The sequence below is a fragment of the Engraulis encrasicolus genome, chromosome 24 (assembly GCF_034702125.1).
Source record: "Engraulis encrasicolus isolate BLACKSEA-1 chromosome 24, IST_EnEncr_1.0, whole genome shotgun sequence".
Lineage (NCBI taxonomy): Eukaryota > Metazoa > Chordata > Actinopteri > Clupeiformes > Engraulidae > Engraulis > Engraulis encrasicolus.
In genome coordinates, this window is record NC_085880.1 from 27,464,389 (window position 1) to 27,487,765 (window position 23,377).

A 23,377-nucleotide genomic window follows, 5' to 3' on the forward strand; every position below is an offset into this window, starting at 1 on the left:
TATTCTTGCATTATGCAGGGTTCCCACTGGTGCTTGAAGGTTGTGAAAATAATTGAGTTTTTTGTGAAGTGCTTGAAAACGCTTGAAATTTGTGTCAAGTCAACCTCAGTAAGCCAAATAATAGAAATTAATTGTTCAAGTACATCAAAAATCTGAGGGAGTGAGATGTCAGGTGGGATTTGCCATTCGACACCCTACAATTGATTAGAATGCAGGAAATTGCATCTTAAAATCACACGTTTCTGGGGGAGGACCCCCACACCCCCCTCCGTCGACCTATTTAAAGGTGCTGGAAAACTGAAAATTTGGTGCTTGAAAAGCGCTTGAATTTGTTCATGAAAAAAGGTGTGGGAACCCTGATTATGTTTCTGAAAAAGTGGGGACAAGCTAGGTTCATCTCAAAAGTGGTAAGGACATGTCCCCACCATCCACACCTAAAATTACACCCATGTTTGGGAGGCTTGATGAGGACAAGGGAGCGTTTCTTCAAAAGGTTGAGAACCACTGGCCTAGTCTGTGACCTTTTTGTGATGCTGGGGAACCAGGTTCGATTCCATGCCATGGTAATTTCAGGAACATCCCCCATCTCTCTCCCAACCCTTTCCTGCCATCTCACTGTGGGAAAAAAAATACAAACTTGATATCTAAAGGACTTTAGTCTGTTCCAGAGTTTGTTTGACAAGTTATTTTTCAGATTAATCACATCTGTATTTGTAGTCCAAAAGATCTAGTATATCCTATATTATCTACTATATACTATAATATACACACTATATTATCCAAGTTGACATCAAGGCACAAGATTGGGGGACAGAAGAGTTGGGGGGATTTATTTACACCATGTGACCAACTTGTTTGTATGCTCCTTTTGCCTGTGCACTTTATTCACTTCACTCGCCCTAGTTGGCTGCTGAGTGAATGAGGATCTGTCGGTTCAGAGCAGCTTTGAAATTAAAACAACGCTGCCCTTTCATTTACTGAGCCTGGAATGCTTTATTTTTATACCTTTGTAACTTGTGGTGTGTTGTACGCAGGCTATTTCTGTTCCAGTTGCTTCCCCTGGCCTTGTGCTTCAACATTTAAGAAGAGGAGGAGGGAGACGAGATGCCAGAGAAATAAAGCAGGTGGATCCATTCCTCCGTTCACTCCAGATTCTTTCTCTGATACCTCCATGTAGGCATGAGGGCAGAGGAGAAAACTGAAGTACATACTGTACATGTTTATACTGTACATCAGCTTAGACTGACATCAAGTGCTAATGACATATGGTCAGATATATCATTATTACAGCATCATACTCATATTTACAGCAGGTGTGTAAATTGGTTGTCTTGAAGGGCAGCTCTATTATTGGTGGATAGCTTACTGAACACAGCTGTCCTACCCTGAGAGGTAATGACAGAGATCAGTTGAACCTCTGAAAGGTAAAATTAGATCCCACAGATGTGGCCTTAGATTATGATTTAAAAAAAGAACAAGTCAGTATAGTAGAGAAATGTGTATTGAAACATGCAAACACTGAGGTTGTAATAAATGCGTATCTCAAATCAGGAGGTCAAGGTATGCTTTAGTTACCTTTATTGACTTAGCGCATTCTAACAAATAGGTAATGGATGGCACTGATTGAAATATCTTGGGTCATACATTCATGTGTTCCCTATGCAGGTTGCTATTTAAACATGCACAAGTTTGCAGTAATAAGCTCCCACAGCAATGGGCAAGGAATCCAGCCATGACCTTTCAGATTTGCTTGTGCAGAATTGCCGTAATCATGCAATGCAACCTCACCTCAGCCATTTTTAATGGGAAGACAACCTCTGTCTTGACTCATTTTGTCTCTTATGTTTTCACATCTGCTTTATGGCTAAGTTGTTTTTTTAACAACCTCTGATCACTTGAAAGGTTTTTTGTCCTTAGTGTTTTTAGCATCTTTATTTTTCTGGTCAGTGTCCATCTTTGAAGCATGTTTTTCTCCAGACTTCTCCTGTGCTTTTGTTTCTTTACCCTGTTCATCACTGACCTCGTCAGCTCTTGGTAACGTTATCTGAATTTTAGTCTTCGCCAGTTGACTTTTCTGGTCTCCTTCCCTCTGTGTGGCATCCTTGCTGCTGATGTAACTGGCCTTACTGCTGGGTTCCTGTTGGGCAGTTCCCACAGTCTTTCCAGCACTGCCCTTTTCTGTTGACTTGGTTTCGGATGCGCCCTTTCTTCCCACTGCTGGATCACTTGATGTCTTTCCCTTTACTTTTGTTTTTTCCACGGTGACCTTCACACCAAGTCCCACATCTGAGATGTCACCTTTGGCTTTGGCTTCCTGTGCATGGGTGGTTGAGCTTTTTTCGGCATCCTTTGCTGTCATGGAGAGGCCTTGAATTGGTGTGCTTTCAGCAGCTGCTGATACATTAGCGTCATTTTTTTCTTTTATCTTTGCATCTACTGCATTGCCACCATTGGATGACTTTGGTGTGTCTTTTGTCACTTTTGTGGCTGCCATTCCTCTACTGTCAGTCGTTTTCTCGCTGATTGTTTTACTGTCTGCATTAGCATCGGCGGCTGATGATGATGACCCAGCAGACATCTCTTCACCATCATGAAGGCTGTCAGCAACACGTTTGTGCTCGTCTGCCGAGGCAGACTGCTTTTTGGTATCGTCATTCCCTGTACTCTCTGTCAGAACTGGGAGTTTCTTGGTATCCTTGATTTCCTGAGGTTCGTCCCTGGTTTGGCCCTGTTCTGTTTTGGCCCCGTCTTTCTTGAAAGTGTCACTGGCGCTGGGCTGCGTGAGTTTCACCGGGTCTTTCTGATCTTTCATGGTGTCTATTTGATGGTGGGTCTTGTCTGACTTGTCTTCAGTTCCATCAGTTACACACTCGGTGGCATGTGTGCCATGCTCTGTGCTTACCGGTGCCTCCTCTGAGAGCTGGTCAAAGGCCTGCTCCTCATCATCATCCTCCTCCTCCTCAGCCTGTAGGCCTACTCCCGCATCTGGTTCCTCCTCACTGCTCAGTTGGTCCAGTTTATCCACGTCACCAAGAGTTTCATCTGAATCGGTGTCGATTATTTCCACATCCTCTCTCGTCGTTTCCGTAATGATCTCCTCGACAAACTTGTACTGGGGCTCAGCTCTGCGTGTTGTTCCCCCATGCCTTCCCATACACGGTAGAGTGTAGACTGGAGACTGCCTGTAAATGTACGGAACGGACACGCTGGCGTCTGTCACAATGGAATAGCGACATTCTTCTCCCTCCAGGAGTTTCCTGATAGAGAGACAGAACAAGCATGTTGTATTCTTGTACAGCTTAAAGCTGAAATTAATTTAACTTCAAGAATGATGTTTGGCTTGGCAGCCGTGGCCTAATGGTCAGTGATTTAATGTTGCACTCACAAGAATAATGTCTGTGTTCAATAGCGCAAATGTTAATAAGTGACACTTTATAAAGCCATTATGTTGTTATGCGCAAAAACAGTGAAAAATATAACATATTTTGGAGTGAATCAATGTGTCTGTGGCCGAATTGTTTTATTCCATTCACATTTAATTAGTCATATTGATTTCCAATGAAACAAAGTATCAAATTCAACTGATCCGAACTCCTTAGGGTGCCTCTATTTTAAAGCCACAAATGCCTATTTAAGATTGAAGTACAGTAGGCCTATGTCATATGTCTAAACTGGAAATGTGTTGCACATTTACTCATGTGTGGCACATTTAGACATTCCCTGTATGTCTACTTGCTCAAGGTTGAAAGGTTCACCTGTAAGAAAAGATTTCTGCATCCAGGGCCATTTTCACATTGAGGAGGTCTTGATATTCCTGAAGATGCTCAGCCATGTCATGTTTGGAGTTATGAAGTTCATGTTCCAGCTGTCTTATGGTACCCTGCAAACATACAGTGTTCAGTGAGTATATAATATTGGTATTATACATTGGCTACCCTAATGTGAATATGATATACAGTACAATACATGTACAGAGGTGTATAAAGTAGAAGTAGGCCTATGCTTACTAATATAATCCACCACTAGCCTACATGATCTTACATGGGCCTATGTACAGTTAACCCATTGGACACATAATGAGGATGTAGGTACACTGTAAGAGTTTTCTGCTTTTAGTTTACACACCTCTATTTATGTTAGGTGTATTGACCTACCTGATACTGATTGATTTCAGTCTCTTGCTGTTCCTCGAGATCATACAGCTGTTTTTCAAGGGCTTCCCTCATACCCTTGACGGAGTCCAGCTCAGTGCTCTTGGACTGCAGTCGGCGCCTGTGTTCGTTTATCTCCTGTCTTGTGGCTATGACAGCCTCCCTACTGACCTCGGCGTCTTTGGTCAGCCGTGCTGCCTGCGCGCGGAAACTTGCCTCAGCATCTTGAATGTTGGACACCGCGTGACCTTCAAGCTGAATTCTGATGTCTCTCAGGGCAGAGGTGATGTCCCCCTTGCCGAAGTCCACCGTTTCAGGTGTTGTTACCTGTGCGTCTTTAATTTGAGCCACCATCTCTGCCACCTCCTCCTCGTGGTTTTTCTTCAAGAATTTGATGTCCTCCTGAAGGCTTTGTGCTTTTTTGTCCAGTCCCATTTTCACATCATTTGCGTCACTGATGTATTTCTTTAGCACGGTTATTGTATTCTCGGCCTCAGACCTGGTTCGAACTTCTTTCTCATATTGGAGTTGTATTGAATGAAAATCGTCCTCTAAACTACAATAGTCAAGTTCAACCTGATTCTTCTGAAGGCTAATGTCGTTTACTAGCTTTCTCAGTTCCTTCAGCTCTGGGTCATACTGTTTGGAAAGTGATGCAGTGCTTTGTGTCTGCTGCTTTATTACCTGGATTTCTTTCTCCAATTCCCTGTTTTGGCTCTCCAAATGACGTACCTTGTTTATAAATCCCGAGAACCTGTCGTTCAGGCCACGCAGCACCTCTTTCGCATTCATCTTCAGAGTTGTTGTGGTGACGAAATTATGGCTTTCATCAAAAGAACGTGCTGATTTTAGCGCTGGTCTAAATTCGAGCCCCACAGTCCCATTGCTTCTGTGCAGCACCGCGGCTGACTTGGCGCCAACGCTGGGTATCAGCAGCACAGCCGAATGTGATGTAGGAGGATGCGTGGAACGATATCGATGTTCCACAACATCCGCTCTCCTAGGCGAATACAGCAGACGTTCCATCCTGCAGCTGATTGGTGCGCGGGTACCGTGGTGCAGGGGTGAGCGATGCCCTTATATTAGACCGCGCGAGTGCTTAGCTTGCGGTGGGGAACTGTCCATAGTGCTTAAATGCACCGACTCAGCTAAACCATGTTCACCAGCATAAGCTATGTTCTTCCGCAATACTCTCATATGGAGATGGAGGGGGCGGGTCACTGGTCCTTGAGTGCACCATAGATATCATATGAGATATGATGTATGAAATGCACATTATAACACCACGGTAGTGATGACTGGTTAGCAGTATCGGGCATTTAAAATTACTACAGTGCACAGGCTAGTGAAGATCCATTTATCCTAAAACCCTCGAACCTGTTGTTGCAGACAATTAGCTTAGCCTACTGTGTGAAGAAATCAGTGTGAGTTTCTCTAACTACTTAGGCTACCTCAGAGAGAAGGGGAGGTTAGCTATATCTTTTACAGCAGAAAAACGTCGACACAGAACGATTATCCTAACATTATTATGGCAGAATGTTTCATTGTTTTATGTGATGGCTAGGGAGAGAGGTCATCGATGAAATTACGTAATTAACAGGCAGATAAAGAACAAACAGGAAGTAGGCTACAGAGTCAAATAGCTGAAATTCGTGGGGTAACATGAGGTAAAGGTTTTGTCGATAGATGAGCTAATGTGATGATAACGCGGTCCAATAAATGACAATTGAAGAGTTCAGATGCAAAACCCCCTAAGTGCATTTTCAGAAAATAATCTTTATTCATTTTTATTTAATACAAAGCTATCAAAATTGCATATTTTTTTATTTTATTTATTTAATATAACTATTTATATGTATTATCAAGTAAATAAATGTAAACCAAACCAACAACAGGGTTTTCTAAAAATATAGAAGTGCAGGTCTTCAGAAATGGAGTTAGGGGTTTTTGCATCTGAACTCTTCAATTGTTCTACATAGGCTACTGCCAGATACAAAAGATTATTTAGCAATCCTAGAAATAAAATGAGTCTGGGAAGTGCATTCAATTGTATACCCTGGAGAGTTTTCAAATACTCATTTATTGCACAATTCATGGCAACAAGAAATTAAAGCAACATGAAAAAGTATAATACTCACAATATTCATCAATGGGCAATAATAGGCTACATGTAAAAGTCAAGGGAATCGCATAAAGGCGTAGGCTTGCATTCACATAAAAAGCTTGTAGCTTACACTGTATGGGCATTATGGCATGGGCCTATTGGCTACTGTATGAACAGGATATATAGGCCTACCGGTAATAATGTAGGCTATATGTGACCAGCCACAGGAAAACAGGCTGCAAGTATGCTCTGAGACATAGTCATATATTCTTCTGAGAGTGCAGATTCCATGACTTCAACGATACCTTACACATGGCAATCTGGTAATATCTGAAGAATATGTGGACTTCTGAATGTGCTCACTTTTTTAAAGTGGAAAGCAAAGAATTCTGCCCTGAAATTTTCTCTCTTTCCCATATAAAACACATTAAATTGTCCCTTTTAAAGACACAATGTTATCTTTGAAACAGCCCAATAATGTTTTCTTAAACACTGGGTAGCTTCTTCCTGTGATCACCTGGCACATTCTTCAAAAAAGATGAAAATCACAAAAACAAAACTGTAATGGCGATTTTGTCACTTTTGCTCTGAGAGACGTGTCTGGGATTGAAATCCAGACACATATAATGTTGTTTGTACCAAGCCTAAATTATATTGTAAAACTGTAGCCTACACCTATTTCATGTCTACAAATTGTGTTCTAAACTGAATCACTCAGCACAGATTTTCATCCAACACAAGTAAGATAAATATTTAAAATGTAGACAAAATGTTTACAAGTAAGCATGCAAACATAGCAGATATCATTTAAGCTTCCAAAAGTTGCAAATACAAATTCAAACTCAACCACATGTAGGTTAATTTGGCTTCTACATTATTGTTGCTGGTGTACGTGAGTGAGCTGTGCAACGTGCTTTGGGCTGGGATTAGAAATCTCCAAAGATTCAAAATATCTACTTCTGGTAACTCATTCAGACCTGGCAGACTAATGGGCAGCAGGATCTGTCTGCTTATGATCATGTGCTTCTCCACTTCTGAACGAATCAATGAATTCACAAATTTTATAAATGTCCTGATAAGGCTTCATGATTTTCAAAAGGCGGGAACGACAGCGGGTCCATTCAGTAGAGATGTTCTGCAGCCTCATCCCGTGCTTGTAGTGCTCCACGGCAGTCTTCTCAGCGCCGAGCCGGTGCAGGTGGAAGTCCCCATACATGCGGTGGCAGGCCTGGAGGTCTTTGGCCTGAAGGTCAGGAAGGGAAAACAGCTTCTGGAATTTTCTCTCCGCCTCTGCTATGTTGTTCACCTCTGCATACCTCAGCGCCAACTCCACCTGAGTCATCAAATAGATCAAATCATCACCATAGCTGACTTTAAATCTAGCTTTTAAAGATCATCTGGTCTACATTGCTTTGTTTTAACACCTCATAATTTATCACCACACTCCACACTAACTTCCTTATATATGGTCTTTTATTATTACTTAATTACTAACTACTTAGTAAATTTACTTACTTACTTCTTGTGAATAACTATAGGCAATTATTAATATTACTATTATTGTGAATATCTGTAAAGCACTTTGTGTCAACCAATTGTTGTGTTTAATATGTAAACTTGACTTGACTTGACTTGACCTGAGGGTATATGAAGGCAGGATTCAGGCGAGCACCCTCCTCGAAGTGGAAGATGCATCGCTTGAGGAGTTTGGGGTGGTGGGGCTGCTTCATGGCGATGGCCTTCCAGCGGTAGTTGTTGCCGATCTCGTGGTGCAAGCGAGAGGAGTTTGGCGCCCTCTTCAGCATCCTGAGCAGCACGTGCAGGGCCATGTCGTGCGACTGCTCCTTCTTCATGAACTTGGCCACCTGCAGCACCACCACCAGGTTGTCCGGGGCCATGCCCAGGGCCCTCCTCATGTGCTCCCAGGCCTCCGCGTTCCTGCCGTTCTTGTAGCACTTCAGGCCCAGGTACACGCGGATCATGGGGTTGTCGGGGTCGAGGGCCATGGCTCTTTTCAGCTGCTGGACGGCAGGGGAGACGACGACGGGCAGCCTCTTGTCCTCTCTGGTCTCCAGGCCCTCCAGACGGAACAGGGCGAAGGCGTAGCCCGTGTTCCACTCCTTGTCGTCGGGTTCCTTCAACAGGGCCTCCTGGAAGATCTCTTTGGCTCGGCTGTAATAGTGCTGCTTTTTGGAGAAGAACAGGAGGGCCCAGGCCTTTTCGCTGAGCACCTGCCGAGGGGGAGGGGGAGGGAGAGGGGGCTGGGTGGTGGAGTGTGAGCTCACACAGGCTCCACAGGCCTCTTTTGTTTTCTGGAGGTAGCACTTGGCTGCATCCACGTCCCCCACGTGGTGCTGCACCCAGGCCAAGCATGCGTAGGTCACGGCACATTTTTCAGCGCGGCAGGAATTTTGCTGCAGGGCCAGTTGAAGGTTTTCGAGGGACGCGGCGCTGTGACCCTGCAAGAATTTCACGTAGGCCAAAAAGTTCAGGCCGTATTCGGCCACGTTACCGACGTAGCCCTGGGAGGATTGGAGGCTTTCACTGAACTTGACCTCTAGGAAGTTGAGGTCAGTGTCGTCTTTGTTTAAGTCCCAGGTGTGGTGACACTCCAGCTGCCTCAGATCAGCTTCAAGCAGGATCTCACTGCCTGGCACACTGAACAAAACACACACACACACACGCACACGCACAAATAGCAATATCTGCTATACTATTTCATATAGAAATGTTAAAGGAATGTTAGTTTTCTATTAGGCTACTGATACTATTGTTTGATTTTGGGAACAATATCATGAATCCATGACCTGAAGACAGTTATAATTTAATACCATTCAGATAGCAAAATCAATGTCACATATGAAAGTACATAATGGAACTAAGGGGGAAAGTACTGCGATATAAGAAAAACATTTCGTCTAATCTCAGTATTATGATACAACTGGCAATCAAAATTCTATGGTACTCATGATGACTAATTCCTATGAATAAGTTGGAGGCCTGTGTGTGTGTGTGTGTGCAGTGTGTGTGCTGTCTTCTGCCAGGTGTGTCTCCAGTTAAATAAACTGTAGCATGAAGAGCTGGATCGCACTCTGTTCTTCTTTTCCCTGCTATTTTCCTTTATTTTTTTATTTTTTACATAGCAGCAGAAAAGGAGAAAATCTTCCCTCTATCTGCCTTTCTGCTGCTATGTAAAAATGAAACAATACAGGAGAATTACAGTGAAAAGAAGAACTGAGTGTGATCCACCTCTTCATTCTAGCTCCATGGTAAACAAAATCCATGGTAAACAACACCTATGGTAACAAAAATATGGCAATGGTAATCACAAACAATGTAATTATATACAATAAGGAAGACCTATGCATCATGTTGACATTTTAAATTGAGTATGGCTGATGAACATACTCATATTCAGTACATTAAGCTTCATGATTGTGATGGATTGAACTGGAGTTTGGATACAGAAAATACAGATAATGATCAATGCTATTTATTTCTTTTACTTACGACATAATGCTCATCTATGCATCCTTTGACAGACGGATCAGCTGTAGGCATATCGTCTATGCATAACTGATAAGGTAGTTTACAGACCTTAAGTACACTAGAGATAGGTTTCATTTTCACTTTTGCCAAATAGTGTCTTATGAAAGAAATGAAACCACATAAAGGCAGCTACAGCTACGCCCTAGCAGACGATAAGGGACCCGGGATTCACATGGGTAAAACCTGCCTGCACATGTGATTTTATTTGCAAGAAGGAGTCAAGGTGTGTATACTGTATACAGTAATGTAATATAGGAGAATGTGCACTATGGCAAATCCCATTCTTTTTTTGTTTGTTTCTCCTGCATGTGAGATTTGCAGCTGCACAGCATCTTTTAAAAAGATTATTCACAAATTGAGATAAAAAGTTAACTGCTTTAGTGAAATCTCTATATCTGTATTATTGCAAATATGTTTGTGTCTGTTAAGCAGTTGATACATTTAGCATACAGGGAAGTTAACTGGTGTTTATTCTAAATGTTTACTTCAAAATGGAAAACATGACAAGTTCAGTATGTAAACAAACATCTGTGTTCAGGTCAATGTCCCTTTATTACAGAATTCAATTTGCGAAACAAAAAAAGTTTATAATCCTTTCCAAAATGAACATGCTTTATTATATAAGACTGGCAAGTACATCATTTCAGGGCTGTCTTGACATGTCATTAAGGTTGAGAACTGAAATTCCGTACGTCTTTGCAAAGGCTGCAAAGAAATATCAAATATACTTACCTTTTCTAAATGTATTCTATATCAATAAGTACTTAAATGTTAGTTACATCTTTTGAAATACATTGTTGTTGATTTCTTGTGTGGAAAATTAAGACGTTCACTATGTAAGGAATATTTGTTAACCTATCGGGGGAAAAAAAGAAAAACAAGTAGCCTATTTCTGATCATGTTCAACTTTGTAAAAATGTTATGCACATTAATTAAAATTCATGTCCTCTCTGTCTCTTACTGCACACCAGAAATGCCCGATACTGTGCAGAGAGCACCCACTCATCACATTTTTTTGCAGAATGAAAATGATATTGTGTCCGTCTGTAACACGGCCAAATTGCTGCTGGACTTGAGAATATCAGGTGAGGGAGCACCTGAGCATCTAAATTAGTGTTTAATTGCCAGGGTGAGTCCATCTCCAACAGTCAGCATGCTAAGATCTATCCTGTCGTCTTTATGCAGCTTCTTGTTCAGCGCATCAAGAGCCTGGGAGGTGATGTCATCGTCGGCGGGGGCAACGACCCTTCCACTCCAGAGCACCTGAAGGAGAAAGAGCTTCAGTTGTGGCTGTGGCCTCCAGTGAGAAGTGCATTGAAGCAAAGTGGAAAACAAGGTGGAAGCAGCATCTTCAGAAGGTAAATACCCTCCGCGTATGGTTTTAGGGTTTCACTTATTGGTTTTTATTAACGCTTCTAATTAGCTGGCTCACGGCAGATCTACTGTATGTAGTTCCCCACAGCTTATAGAGTCGCCTTGGCAGAGCTGTGCCGAACTTCATAGATCTGACGACAGCTAGATCACCTTTTGGAATACTTTAACACTCATTTGAAATGGTTTGTGCAAAAAAAAAGTTTTTTGCATGATTTTCTAAACCCAGCCACCTAGAAAGTTGCAGTACACATCACATTTGTATACTGTACGAAGGTATACAGAACACCAAAATGCATCTCATACTCACATTGTCAATGGCGATGATGCCTCCTTTCCTGATGAGCTGCAAGGATCTCTCATAGTAATTGTCATAATTGATTTTGTCTGCATCAATAAAAACGAAGTCAAAGGTCTCCGCTTCTCCCGCTGTGAGTAGGTCATCTGTGGCATAGTGGACATCAGGATCAGGCCTTAGCTGTATACTCTACTGCAGGGGTGGGGAACCTCTGTCTCGAGGGGCGTTTGCGGCCCTTGAGGCCATTTTATCCGGCCCCCGATATAGTTTTAATGTTATGCAGCTTCACATGAGATATGAAATATTTTGTAAAGGAAACTCAGAAAATACAGTACATTTGTAATACAATTAAGTTATTTTCAGGGGACCTAGAGAACGTGGGGTCTGGCTGCCTTCAATTTAGGCCTAAAGTGCAGGGGGAAATTCTGGTTTGTGTTCATAATACGGCCCTCGGAGGACTTTTACGGCCCTCGGCTGAATTTGAAGTGGCCCCTCGAAAGAAAAAGGTTCCCCATCCCTGCTCTACTGTACATGTACCTGTTTCTGTTAGTTCACAAGGCCTGGCAAATCTCTGTCATGCTGCCTGAAATCAGGTGTGGCACAGTAGGCCTCATTGAGCATTTACAAGTAGACAGTCATAGTAACTCTGAAGTGTGTGGTAGATTTTTCAGACATTAGATTATTTCATGCTTTCTGTCCCACAATTGATCATATGCTTGTCAACCATCAGTTGGATATTTGAACAATGATCTTGGCAATACAATATGCTGTAGTGCTGTATGTATTAGTGCATATTTACCGAGAGTTTTTAGAGCGGGCTGTAGTTGAATATTTACTTTGTCCTCCACTCCAGCCTAGAGAGAGAGAGAGAAAGAGAGAGAGAGAGAGAGAGAGAGAGAGAGAGAGAGAGAGAGAGAGAGAGAGAGAGAGAGAGAGAGAGAGAGAGAGAGAGAGAGAGAGAGAATGAAGAAGTGAGGAAGAGGAGAGTTGATTTTTCATCTGCACTCATTAGATACTCTTCCCGTCTCCATTGCCTTGTTTAGCGTTTCTCTTCCCCCTATAATATAAAGAACCAGTGGTGCGCCCCTTGTCTCCCGGTGTGATGAATTGCGTTGTGTTTCAGCAGGAGTGCAGTCATATTTCTACTTCACCGGTGCCCCAGGAGACTACCGGCAGTGAGGACTACTGTACACTGCAGAGGGAATGTGCAATAGCCATGGCTGGACTGGCCATAAGGCATGCAGGGCATTTGCCCGGTTGATGATTTTGGCCAGGCCCTCCCCTCAATGCAGTGGTATCAGTCCTCATGCTGCCACTGCTGACCTCTCTGAGTCAGATTTTTTTTTTAAACTGTTGTGGTCAAAATAGGTCGTAGTAGATGACTAAAAAAAATGTTTTCACAGGCTTCATTGTCTCTCTCAATGCCTGGCAGACTGGTCCTGGCTGAAAAGGCCCGACTCGATTTTTTGTCCTAGTCTAGTCCTCGCAATAGCCACCGGCCTCTGACACACTCTGAGCTTGACTTCTAGGCCTGGTGTGTTTTGTTCCCACACTAAACATGATACGTTTTGTGATTGATTACTAGATTCAGGTCTTAGGCAATTGGTTTACATTGTGTTACACTCAAGTAATGTTTTTTAATTATTCAAAGCAACTTATAGTTATTTTAAGTACATGGTATGGGTTATAGTCCTTGGAGCAGTGCAGGTTTAGTTGCCTTGCTCAAGGGCACTTCAGCCATGGAGTGAGGTATGGAGTGGAAGGGTTGGCTATGGATCTTCAACCCTCTGATCTAAAGCTAATCCATTAGGCCACCGTTGCCACACGGTTTCCATAGACCCAATGTAGTCGCTTGAACTAGTTTGGGTTTTCAGTGTAAGATAGACTTTTCGAGACCTTTCTGTGTTTCAAATTAAGTTTATGCCGGTGCTGTCATCCATGTCAGACTACTGTGCTGTAGGGAGGACTGCTGAAGACAGACAGCAGAGTGAATGTGCAGTAGCCTGTGTCTGACACTGCAGGTGCAGGATTCTGAGCTAGACTTTTCTAGAACTTTCTGTATTCCAACTGAGTTTTTTTTTGCTGGTACTGTCACACACACATCTATCTCTCTCTCTCTCTCTCTCTCTCTCTCTCTCTCTCTCTCTCTCTCTCTCTCTCTCTCTCTCTCTCTCTCAGCATCTCTAGCACATCACAGCACAGCAGGGCAGCTTGTCAGGTTGCTCAGCACTGGCAGGCTCACTGACTGACACTTCTGCCTCTTCTGACACTTTTAATGGGGTGTCCTCAGCACTTGCCCCCAAAATCTCATTACACAAACCAAATCATTAGTGCTTGGAGGTGGAAAATAATCCAGCTTGAGTGGGAGGAATGGCTTCAGCAGGCAATGATACAGAGAGTAACATGGTGCAGTGTTTGCAGCTGCAAACAATGATACAAGGAGTAAAATGGTGGTGTGACTGAAAATCAGAATGTACTGTAGTTACGTACCTCTTTGAAAAAGGGTTTGCCCATGTTAACATATTCCTGATTGATTTCACAGGCTATCACTTTTCCATCTTCTGGCATTGCTAGTGCCACATTGAGTGTATTATATCCAGTGTACATGCCTGGGAAAACAAGGGCAGCAGAATCAATCAGATACTTGCAGAACCACACATTACATTTGTGAAGTTCTTTTTATGGTCTGCTTCAACTAACATCAATTTACCATGCATTTGTTTGCAATTACGCTAAACATTTTATTGTGATGTGTCTGACCTGGCTTCAGAAGTGCATCATACACCATCATAACAATCCAACTACTCACATCATATTCTACATGGACTGTAGGCTATATGAAACAGATTACTGTATTTCCCTGTCATTATCTCCTCTGAATTTGTTAAGAGCTGTAGCTATACAATCAACAAGCTTCATTGATAGCCACAGTGGAACAAATGTGTGACGTATTTTGAAAGATTTTTTGGGTTGTTTGTATCTTTATTGATGATAGGACAATTGAGAGTATGACAAGAAAGAGAGAGATGGGGCAGGGTTGGGACATGAAGCAGGTTGGCCTCAAACCTGTGTCCCCATGCAAGCCTTTATATGTGGGGACCTTTTCACGCTCCTCCTCCATATGTTGCGTATTTGAATGCACTTTTAAAGCCAGGCTGCCCATCATCTCATAATATTTTCCAAGGTCTGAGTTCTCCAAACATAATGTTCATTCTGTGGACAATAATGTTCATTCTTGGTAATCTGGGATACAGGGCATTTCCTGGTGGACCTACAGTCCAGTCCTGTTTATAATCTTATATGAATAAGAAATATAAAAATGTATCATATGTTATACTGTACTTGTCTTACCTACTTCAATAGCCTTTTTGGCTTTGATTAGTCTAATGAGGTTGGCCATCAGCTGTGCCTGTTCAGGGGGCACCATCATAATATTCCAAGTATCCTCCATGGTTTTCTAAAAAATAAAATAAAACAATTACTACAGCTGAGATTGAGGAGCACAATCTCCGTCTCAACACAGAAATCAAAGCTGCACCCTGTAATTAAAACACTGCTGTCTGTGCAAACTGAGATTTACGGCAGTTTTGCCACCCGCGATGTAGTCTCATCTCATCTAGCACCGTATCCACCCGGAGCCTCGGACACCGCACAGCTGTCTGCATTGTAAAGCGACGCGTCCAACTCTCGCCTCGATCGACACATCTATGGACAATCTGACATCTATGGACATTTTCTATAGGCCCACTGCTTATTTATTTAATGTGTGTATTTATGTTCACATTTTAAGTCTTATGATCTCTGCACGGTGTGGAGTACCAGAACCGTCATTTCACTACAAGCTGTAACCTTGGTTATGGCTTTGTATGTGACAAATAAACTACTCTACTCTACTCTAAAGGCCCTAAACCAGTGGCTCTCAGAGTGGGGCACTGGGACCCCTGGGAATCCTCAATGCATTATTATGGGATCACGGAGAAAGTTTGTTACAATGCAATACACAGCACACAAAATGTCTACCGCAGTAGGCCGGCAAACTGTTCCCGCATGGCCTCCGCTTTTGTAGTAAAATTATTATTTAAAACAATTTGGGTAACATGTAATGTGAGGTGTGATTGTGAGGGGCTGCTTGGCAAAATTTCTACTCCATTAGTTGAGAATATCTGATCCAAAGAACTGCATGGCTGGTATACACTCACCGGCCACTACATTAGGAACACCTGTTACAACTGTTGATTGAGGCAAATTTCTGATCAGCCAATCACATGGTGGCAATTCTATGCATTTGTGCATGTAGACATGGTCGAGATGATCTGATAGAGTTCAAACCGAGCATCATAATGCGTAAGAACAGTTATTTAAATGACTTTTACATGGGATGACTGTGGGTGCCGAAGGGGCCTGATTTGAGAATTTCAGAAAAGACTGATCTACTGGGATATTCACACACAACCATCTCTAGGGTTTACAAAGAATGGTACGAAAAATAAAAAAATGCAGTGAGCAGCGATTTTGTGTGCAAAAATGCCTTGGTGATGGCAGAGGTCAGAGGAGAATGGCCATACTGGTTTGAGCTGATACAAAGGCAACATTAAGTCAAATAACCACTCATTACAACCGAGGTATGCATAAGAGAATCCCTGATTACACAGCGCATCAAATCTTGAGGCAAATGGGCTACAGCTGCAGAAAACCACATTTGGTGCAACTCCTGTCAGCTAAGAACAGGAAAATGAGGCAACAATTTACACAGGCTCACCATAAACGACACTAGAATATCAGAAAAATGTTGTCTGGTCTGATGAGTCTTGATATCTTCTGCAACACTCAGATGGAATTGTCAGACTTTGGCGCCAACAACATGAAAACATGGGTCAAACCTGCCTTACATCAACATTTCAGGCTGGGGATATAATGGCATATGGATATTTTCTTGGCACAATTTGGGCCAATTACTACCAATTTATCATTGTTTGAATGGCACAGCCTACCCAAGTATTGTTGTAGGCAGTTCAGGCAGTTCTCAAGGCAAAAGTGGGTCCAACCCAGCAGTAGAGAGGTGTTGCTAATGAAGTGGCCGGTGAGTGTATATTGTGTATTTCACTTCTGGGTGATTTCCACACATTGTAAACATATGCTGCCATCTAGTGACTAAATAGTAAATTGCATTGAAGTGATACACAGTAAATACAATCTCTTAATGTCCTGTAACATGCTCCGTAGCTACAGTACCACCCACTCGATATTTAAATGCAAAAATGTAAAGCAATTTGAAATATGACGGATGAAAATGATCTTTGAAAGTCCATACCAGTCGCAATTTTTCCATGACCTGCGGCTCTCTCACTGAGTTGTTGACCACATACTGCAGCACTGGGTTGTCTTTGCCCTTGCTGTGGCTTTTACCAATCAGGGCTGATTTGTTCATCACTGCAATCCATAACAAACATGCACATGTCACTGAACAAGGAACAGTCATGCAAATCTTTTTCTACATCATGTAAATCATTTTCATATGCTACATGTACAAGAAAATGCTTTTGTTGACCTGTTGAATTGTTTGAATAATTTATTTAGGCTTCTCAAGCATGTTTTTTTTAGTGCAATTCCAATTCAATAACTCAACATACATCAATAAAAAAACTTTTACAGTAACGTTTGGCTACTTGTACTATTTAAGTTTCACGGGACTTTCATGTGAGATTACATATGCAACGACTTCAAAGGAAAATTTCCTCTGAAGTACAGCACAGTTAAATCCTGTGTGTGTGTGTGTGTGTGTGTGTGTGTGTGTGTGTGTGTGTGTGTGTGTGTGTGTGTGTGTGTGTGTGTGTGTGTGTGTGTGTGCGTGCGCGTGTGCGTGTGCGTGTGCGTGTGCGTGTGTGTGTGTGTGTGTGTGAAAGAGAACAGGGCACAAAGAACTGTGATACACAACTCTGCAAGAACATTGATTCTCTTTGTTTTAAAAGCACAAGAACACCAGCTGCTCTCTCTCTCTCTCTCTCTCTCTCTCTCTCTCTCTCTCTCTCTCTGACTCTCTCTCTCTCTCTCTGACTCTCTGACTCTCTCTCTCTCTCTCTCTCTCTGACTCTTTTATTTCACTATTATACCCTCTCTTTTTTGAAAACCAGATCTCGTATCTACTACTGGCAATCTCAGAAAGCTAACCCAGTTAAACATCAACTCAACAAAAAGCAAAAAAGAAGAGCCTCTGGACAGCTGCCCTTTACACAAGCGTTTTGAAAGAAAGGCCCGTCATAATGAATAATGATAATATCTTCTACCGTCTGCCAAATAACATATACTGTAACAGTAATAGTGGCTGCCGAATGACACGTAACGGGAATGTAACCAAAAAGACATTCAAGTAGCACAAGAGCCCACAGGAAAAAGAACTGTTTAAAAAGAATGGAGATGGTTACATCTGAATGTGATTTGACGATGAAACTTCAATTTAGTTAATTTAATATAGGCCTATATTTTATAAAGCAGTAGAAAAATATAATCCTGCTAAACATGCATTCCAATATACTTGTCATACCTACAGTATGCCATACCAATAGCTTTATTGATCATGTGTTTTTCTTTTTTATCTGCAATATGTGTTGTAAAGGTTAGTAAAAATGTTCATGAAAGAGAAATACTTGATCAAGTTTGCACATTCTTGTATTGAATAAGTGTTTACCTGGAAAATATGTTGTTAATCTTTCCACGCTTTCAAACAATGAGTCCAGTGTATTTGGACATCTAACCTTTGCCCCCAAATAATGAACAACAATTAACTATTTCACTTCAGGAAATATTTTGAAACTTTTGAAACTATTTGCACAGCTTTGATGCTACAAAGGACTGTTTTATGTATAAATGTACTGCATCATTTTCGCAGACTCTCTTGAAATTTGTTTTTTATAATGTGCTATTGTATAACTGTATTTCAAGGTTTCTGTTACATGAAGTACAGTTTAGCAAAGTTTAAAGCTCATGTAACATGATCTATTGGATTGTACCACAGGGTGTTAGTAGTGCTAGTAGGCATGTACATTGTTGTATAGGCTACAGAATGATTCATGTTGATACATGTGGACACTAAAAAGAAAATTGTTAAGCGTTACCCATTATCATATAGTCATAGTAGGCCTATATTTTACATACATCTTACATTGTATATTCATAGTATGTTATTTGACATATTTTCCAGGTATTTACCATGAGCAAGCTAGAACCACTTACCTAACAGTGCGAGGAAGAAACAGCAACTCTGGAGAAGTTTGGTGTGCGTCATGGCCGCTGCAGGGGCTCAACAGATGTGCCTGACTGAGCCCAGTCTGGACCGGTACTTATAGGTAATGCAAAGATTATAATGATCTGCTGAGAGAGAGAGAGAGAGAGAGGGAGGGAGAGAGAGAGAGAGAGAGAGAGAGAGAGAGAGAGAGAGAGAGGGAGGGAGAGAGATAGAGAGTTACTGATTCTAAGAAGACTACGAGTGAAAATGTTTCTTTTTTGCCCTAAAATGGTCAGTGAGTGAAAAAGAGACACCTACTGGTGTTAAATATACAGTGCTTCTATCTATACAGTACTACCGTATTTATTTTTTCACTTGGTTGAAAAAGTATGGAATCATGTAGGAGGAATCTAGAACTACATGAGTGCCTTTTGGCACATATTTGTGGGTGGTTGTGAGGGGACTTGACAAACGGATCAATTTTTGAGCACACATTGTTTGCCAACTTTAAAATACTGTATGAAGGCAGGGTACTGTGTGTGGTGCTGCGTCTTTTTCACACAATTAACCATGCCATTATTAGTTAGTTATAACATGCATGACATTTTTTCTGTTAAAGTAAATGTGAGTCTCCTAAGTTGGTTCAGCTCCTCACTATTCATGGTGTGGATCAATCCACTATACACAGTCCATTACCTAGTTGTTTACTTTCTCCAGGTCATGGGGCTATCCACGTTTCACCATATCTATACTATTGAATGGGAGAAGCTGCACTACACTCTGACCTAAATAGCAAATGCATGCGTACAGGACACATTATCACATATTACATAATATAATGACATATACCACACAGCATAAAACTTACATATTTTGGGCAACAATTAATAATTGCAGGTTTATAAATTATTCTGAAATATGAATGTACCTTATTAATGTAAGGACACATAACCTCAAAAACCTACATGAGATTTTACTCCGTTTAAAAAGTGTGTGTGTGTGTGTGTGTGTGTGTGTGTGTGTGTGTGTGTGTGTGTGTGTGTGTGTGTGTGTGTGTGTGTGTGTGTGTGTGTGTGTGTGTGTGTGTGTGTGTGTGTGTGTGTGTGTGTAACCGTGTTTATTCCCATTTTAACACACTGGGGAAAAAAAGTCATTTCATTGTGTCAACAATGTCACCTTACTGGTTCAAGCAATGCTGTTTCAGTTTACAGACACTGCACCACGAGGTGATTTTACCCACAATAGAAAGCACTTTCTGAGTTTGACTTATTCATGCTATTTTGGAACTGTTGGCATACACTCTTTTAAACTGTCTATTGATTTTGTTCTGTCATACGCACAGCAGAGAATGCACGAAGACATCCAGTTTCTACAGCAAGGCATTTTCAGATATGCAGTTTACACACAGCAGGGAATACAGTTTGCAAACGTTGTTTGTTTTCTCAGCTGTGACACTGCTAGACCAGGCCTGGGTACACAGCTACATTGTCTACTCAATATATCAGTTAGATAACATGAAAAGAAAGGCATATAACATGCACCTTGGACACAGTAGTCCTCATGTAGTCTATACTGTTGCTTTAATAAAATAGTGATATATAATAATGATTATGATAAATTGTGTTGTCAGACCAAAATGTTATGGTGATACTTACTCAAAATGCTTTCTGTAAATAAATCACCTTGATGAAAAACTAGATTTGTACTAAAAAAAACATTTTTAGTACAAATCTACACTAGTTACATCTTTGGCGCAATAATGTGAGGGCTTTACGCGCGTCTTTACGCACGCCTTTTAGTTTATAAAAATCCATAAAGTCAATGTGTATGCCACGGTTTTTAGGATATTTTTAGGTTGTAATGTCACACTGCAAATATATATTTTTGCCTGCCCCTCTTTCAAAGAGGTAAATGTGTCACTGGCGCTAAAGCTGTTTATCTTCGTCTGGAAACTGCTCAGCCACGCACGGTGTGTACAGCAAAGAGCAGTGTCAAAAAATATTTCCAGAGCAGGATACGAGTCCTCTCCGAGGACGACAAACTTCCTCCGTCGGATGGCTAATTAAGCATGCACACGGATGCAAACAAATCTCTCTACCCACAATTGCACATCAATTATATGCGACGTGACTCTTGCTGTCTTTGAAACTTGCCCGTATTGTGCGCGACGATGGGGGAGATATGCCTGGAAGAGTGTGTGTGAGATGTAGGTCTCTACACGGGTGAAAATAGATGCCGTGTTCCCCACACCCGCTCTCCCCCGGAGCTCCGGGGTGCTGGTGTGACGCTAATTGTTTCTGCTATTTGTGCCAAGAACCTACTGTTCTCTGGCATTCTACCGACAGGACTGAGTCCCTCAGCTACTTTTGTGTCTGTTTAAGGAAGAAAAAATGCGACTTGCCGTATGCATGCAAAAAAAAACCCACATCTCTCTTTTCTGCTCCCGCTTGTTTTGGCGTTTCCTGTGGCTGCCTCTGTGTCAGTGTGATGTACAGATCCCTCTCTCTGAGGTTTTGGCAGAAGAAAAAAAAGTTTTTTCTGTTTAAAAAAATCGGTTGCAACTGACAATGAAAAAAATCAAGAGCCTTTTGTTTTGAATTCCTTTTCATGAAGGATAAATAAAGTAAGTATGGATGAATACAATAGTAGAAAAGAAATAGAAAGCAAAACAAAAGTGTAATCTCGAAATGAGTGACATAATTTGCTTTGATATAGGCCCTAGCAGTAAACAATTGTAAGCAGAGGTCCTCGACTGCGATATTTCATTCTTTCTTCATTCTTTAAGATGTAGCCTACACTTCAGAACGACAAGAGCAGTGTCGTTTGCTTAGAGCTTCACAGTTCAGGGGACACAGCTTTCAGATGGCACAAATTGCGATGTGCAAACTTTACACAGCGTGGCGGTATTGTCAAGGATTTAGCGTATTTTCATGGACAGGCTTGGAGGACGCAATATTTAAGAAAATAACAAGTAAATGGTGCTCAGCTATCGGCATATGTGTAGCAGCTTTCAGAATTAATCTGAAACCGTCCTTGGATAAGATTGCGAATGGCTAGTTGTTAGACAAATTATTAGATAGATTATTCTTTTTTTAAACAAGGGAGGCTGTCAGGAGATAGCCTACCACTCACTGGAAGATAAACTAGGCCCCTACAGAAAGTCGAAAGAGAATTAAATGTGACTGAGGTGCTTTATTATATGATCTAAATTACCCTAGTCGCATGATTAGGGGCAACTATGGAAAACAAAACCTTTAGCCTAATTCTCTCTTCGTGCACGTCAATAATTACTACAAAAACCTCAACATATTTTCTGCTTTTCAGAACATTGCACAAACCGCGCTGAAACACAACACAGACATATGCGAGAGCATATTTTTAAATACCCTAATTGATCAAAGTTTTTATATCATGTTCTCTCATTATCATCTTCGCTGAAGCGTTTAGAAAGTGTGAAGTGTGAAGGACTGCAGGTGCAGCTGCTGACTTTAAAATATCTTTGCAGGCCTATTAACTTTTCATGCAAATAAAATACAGATTTATATTTCCACCATGTCATGCAAGAAAACGACAGTCCTCGAGACATCAAACAAAATAGCTGCGGGCCATTTATGGCGTTGTGATGCCTTAGAATATGAAAGGCACTGACACCTGGAAGCAAGGTGCAAAGAAGACAAATGTCATTGCTTCAGAAACAATTAGCGAGTCAGTCGTCGGCGGTGACGCCAGCCAGCGTTTCACCGCCTGTCTAATCGTCTGACTGGCAGAGCCTTTCCCTGTTCTCTCCAGCATCCTCATATCAATCGCCGCCGATGCCTATGAGCTCGTGTCAATCTCTCGTCAACACGACGCGGCGCGCGCGGCTCACAATGTCGAATGTGTGTGATATGATACGTCTTGAAATTCCGCGTGCTCTTGCCTCGGAATAGAAAATCAGGCAGCTCGCTCTAGAACTGCTAGGCTTTTTCACATGACAAGTAAATGGAGTGTGAGATGCTCACATGATGCTAGAGCATCGGTGACCTGTTTTTCAGTCAGGAGACACTTTGTCTGTGTGGCGTGTCCACCGGAGGAAACAAAAGAGTATTTACTCGCAAATGCATTTTGACATGGCGCTTAGGCTCTTGGTACACGCTCTCCCGCAGCTGTGTGGTATGGAGGTTAACGGTGGTGTGTGTTTAGTGTTTCACAAGGAGACGGGGGACAGGCAGCTTGTCGAACGTGACAATCACTGATCCCTCTCATCCTGGATGCTCTCTTATGCTTTGTGAGTTTTACTGTAATGTGAGTATATCACGTTATGGTTATGGTAGGCCTATCTGGTGACAGAGGGCACACATGGAACACGGGAATGATGGTCATCATGAGTGAAGAGACCTTTTAGCCAAAGAATATCTCAGTGGTGATCTCACTTCTAATTTGTCACATGTCATCACAGAAGGCGAAGAGAGTAAATGTCCTACTCCCACACATCTCAAATATGGTTGTTAAATGTTAATTCCTTGTACTTATCGTAAAATTACACGTCAAGGCCTAGGCTATACAGTAGGCCTATGATTCAGTTTCTCTCAGTGTATGCTCAGTAACTGCCACACCTTAATGATGATAATTTTAAAATTTGGATCAATTTGCTGTGGCATTCAGAGCTTTTTAATTGAGTGTGTGTGTGTGTGTGTGTGTGT

The 23,377-nt window shown here is 41.7% G+C and overlaps 3 protein-coding genes and 1 long non-coding RNA gene across 6 annotated transcripts in view; 1 reads left to right on the forward strand and 3 right to left on the reverse strand.

Moving 5' to 3' along the window:
* Positions 1-1,443: 1,443 nt before the first annotated feature.
* LOC134440779 (neurofilament light polypeptide) lies at positions 1,444-5,177 on the reverse strand. The gene is made up of 3 exons (XM_063190911.1): positions 4,155-5,177; positions 3,756-3,880; positions 1,444-3,257 (listed from the first exon to the last, which is right to left on the reverse strand). The coding sequence occupies exons 1-3, from the start codon at positions 5,175-5,177 to the stop codon at positions 1,892-1,894; spliced, it is 2,514 nt and encodes an 837-aa protein (XP_063046981.1). The 3' UTR covers positions 1,444-1,891.
* A 971-nt stretch (positions 5,178-6,148) lies between these two features.
* On the reverse strand, positions 6,149-9,861 carry ifit8 (interferon-induced protein with tetratricopeptide repeats 8). Its single transcript, XM_063192236.1, has 3 exons — positions 9,766-9,861; positions 7,893-8,913; positions 6,149-7,588 (listed from the first exon to the last, which is right to left on the reverse strand). The coding sequence occupies exons 1-3, from the start codon at positions 9,777-9,779 to the stop codon at positions 7,241-7,243; spliced, it is 1,383 nt and encodes a 460-aa protein (XP_063048306.1). The 5' UTR covers positions 9,780-9,861; the 3' UTR covers positions 6,149-7,240.
* Positions 9,862-10,337: 476 nt separating this feature from the next.
* Positions 10,338-18,793, reverse strand: comtd1 (catechol-O-methyltransferase domain containing 1). Of its 2 annotated transcripts, none has more exons than XM_063190958.1 (7): positions 18,704-18,793; positions 16,785-16,903; positions 14,825-14,930; positions 13,964-14,082; positions 12,273-12,327; positions 11,486-11,619; positions 10,338-11,067 (listed from the first exon to the last, which is right to left on the reverse strand). In XM_063190958.1, the coding sequence occupies exons 1-7, from the start codon at positions 18,753-18,755 to the stop codon at positions 10,915-10,917; spliced, it is 738 nt and encodes a 245-aa protein (XP_063047028.1). In that variant the 5' UTR covers positions 18,756-18,793; the 3' UTR covers positions 10,338-10,914. The 2 variants fall into 2 exon arrangements, with proteins under 2 accessions (XP_063047028.1, XP_063047029.1); XM_063190959.1 differs by lacking the exon at positions 18,704-18,793 and adding an exon at positions 18,159-18,212.
* LOC134440816 (uncharacterized) overlaps positions 11,067-23,377 on the forward strand; it is a 68,187-nt gene continuing 55,876 nt past the window's right edge. For both annotated transcript variants that reach the window (XR_010033033.1, XR_010033032.1), the window contains exons 1-2: positions 11,067-11,162; positions 18,672-18,816. This is a non-coding gene — a long non-coding RNA (uncharacterized LOC134440816). The remainder of the gene's footprint in view (positions 11,163-18,671; positions 18,817-23,377) is intronic.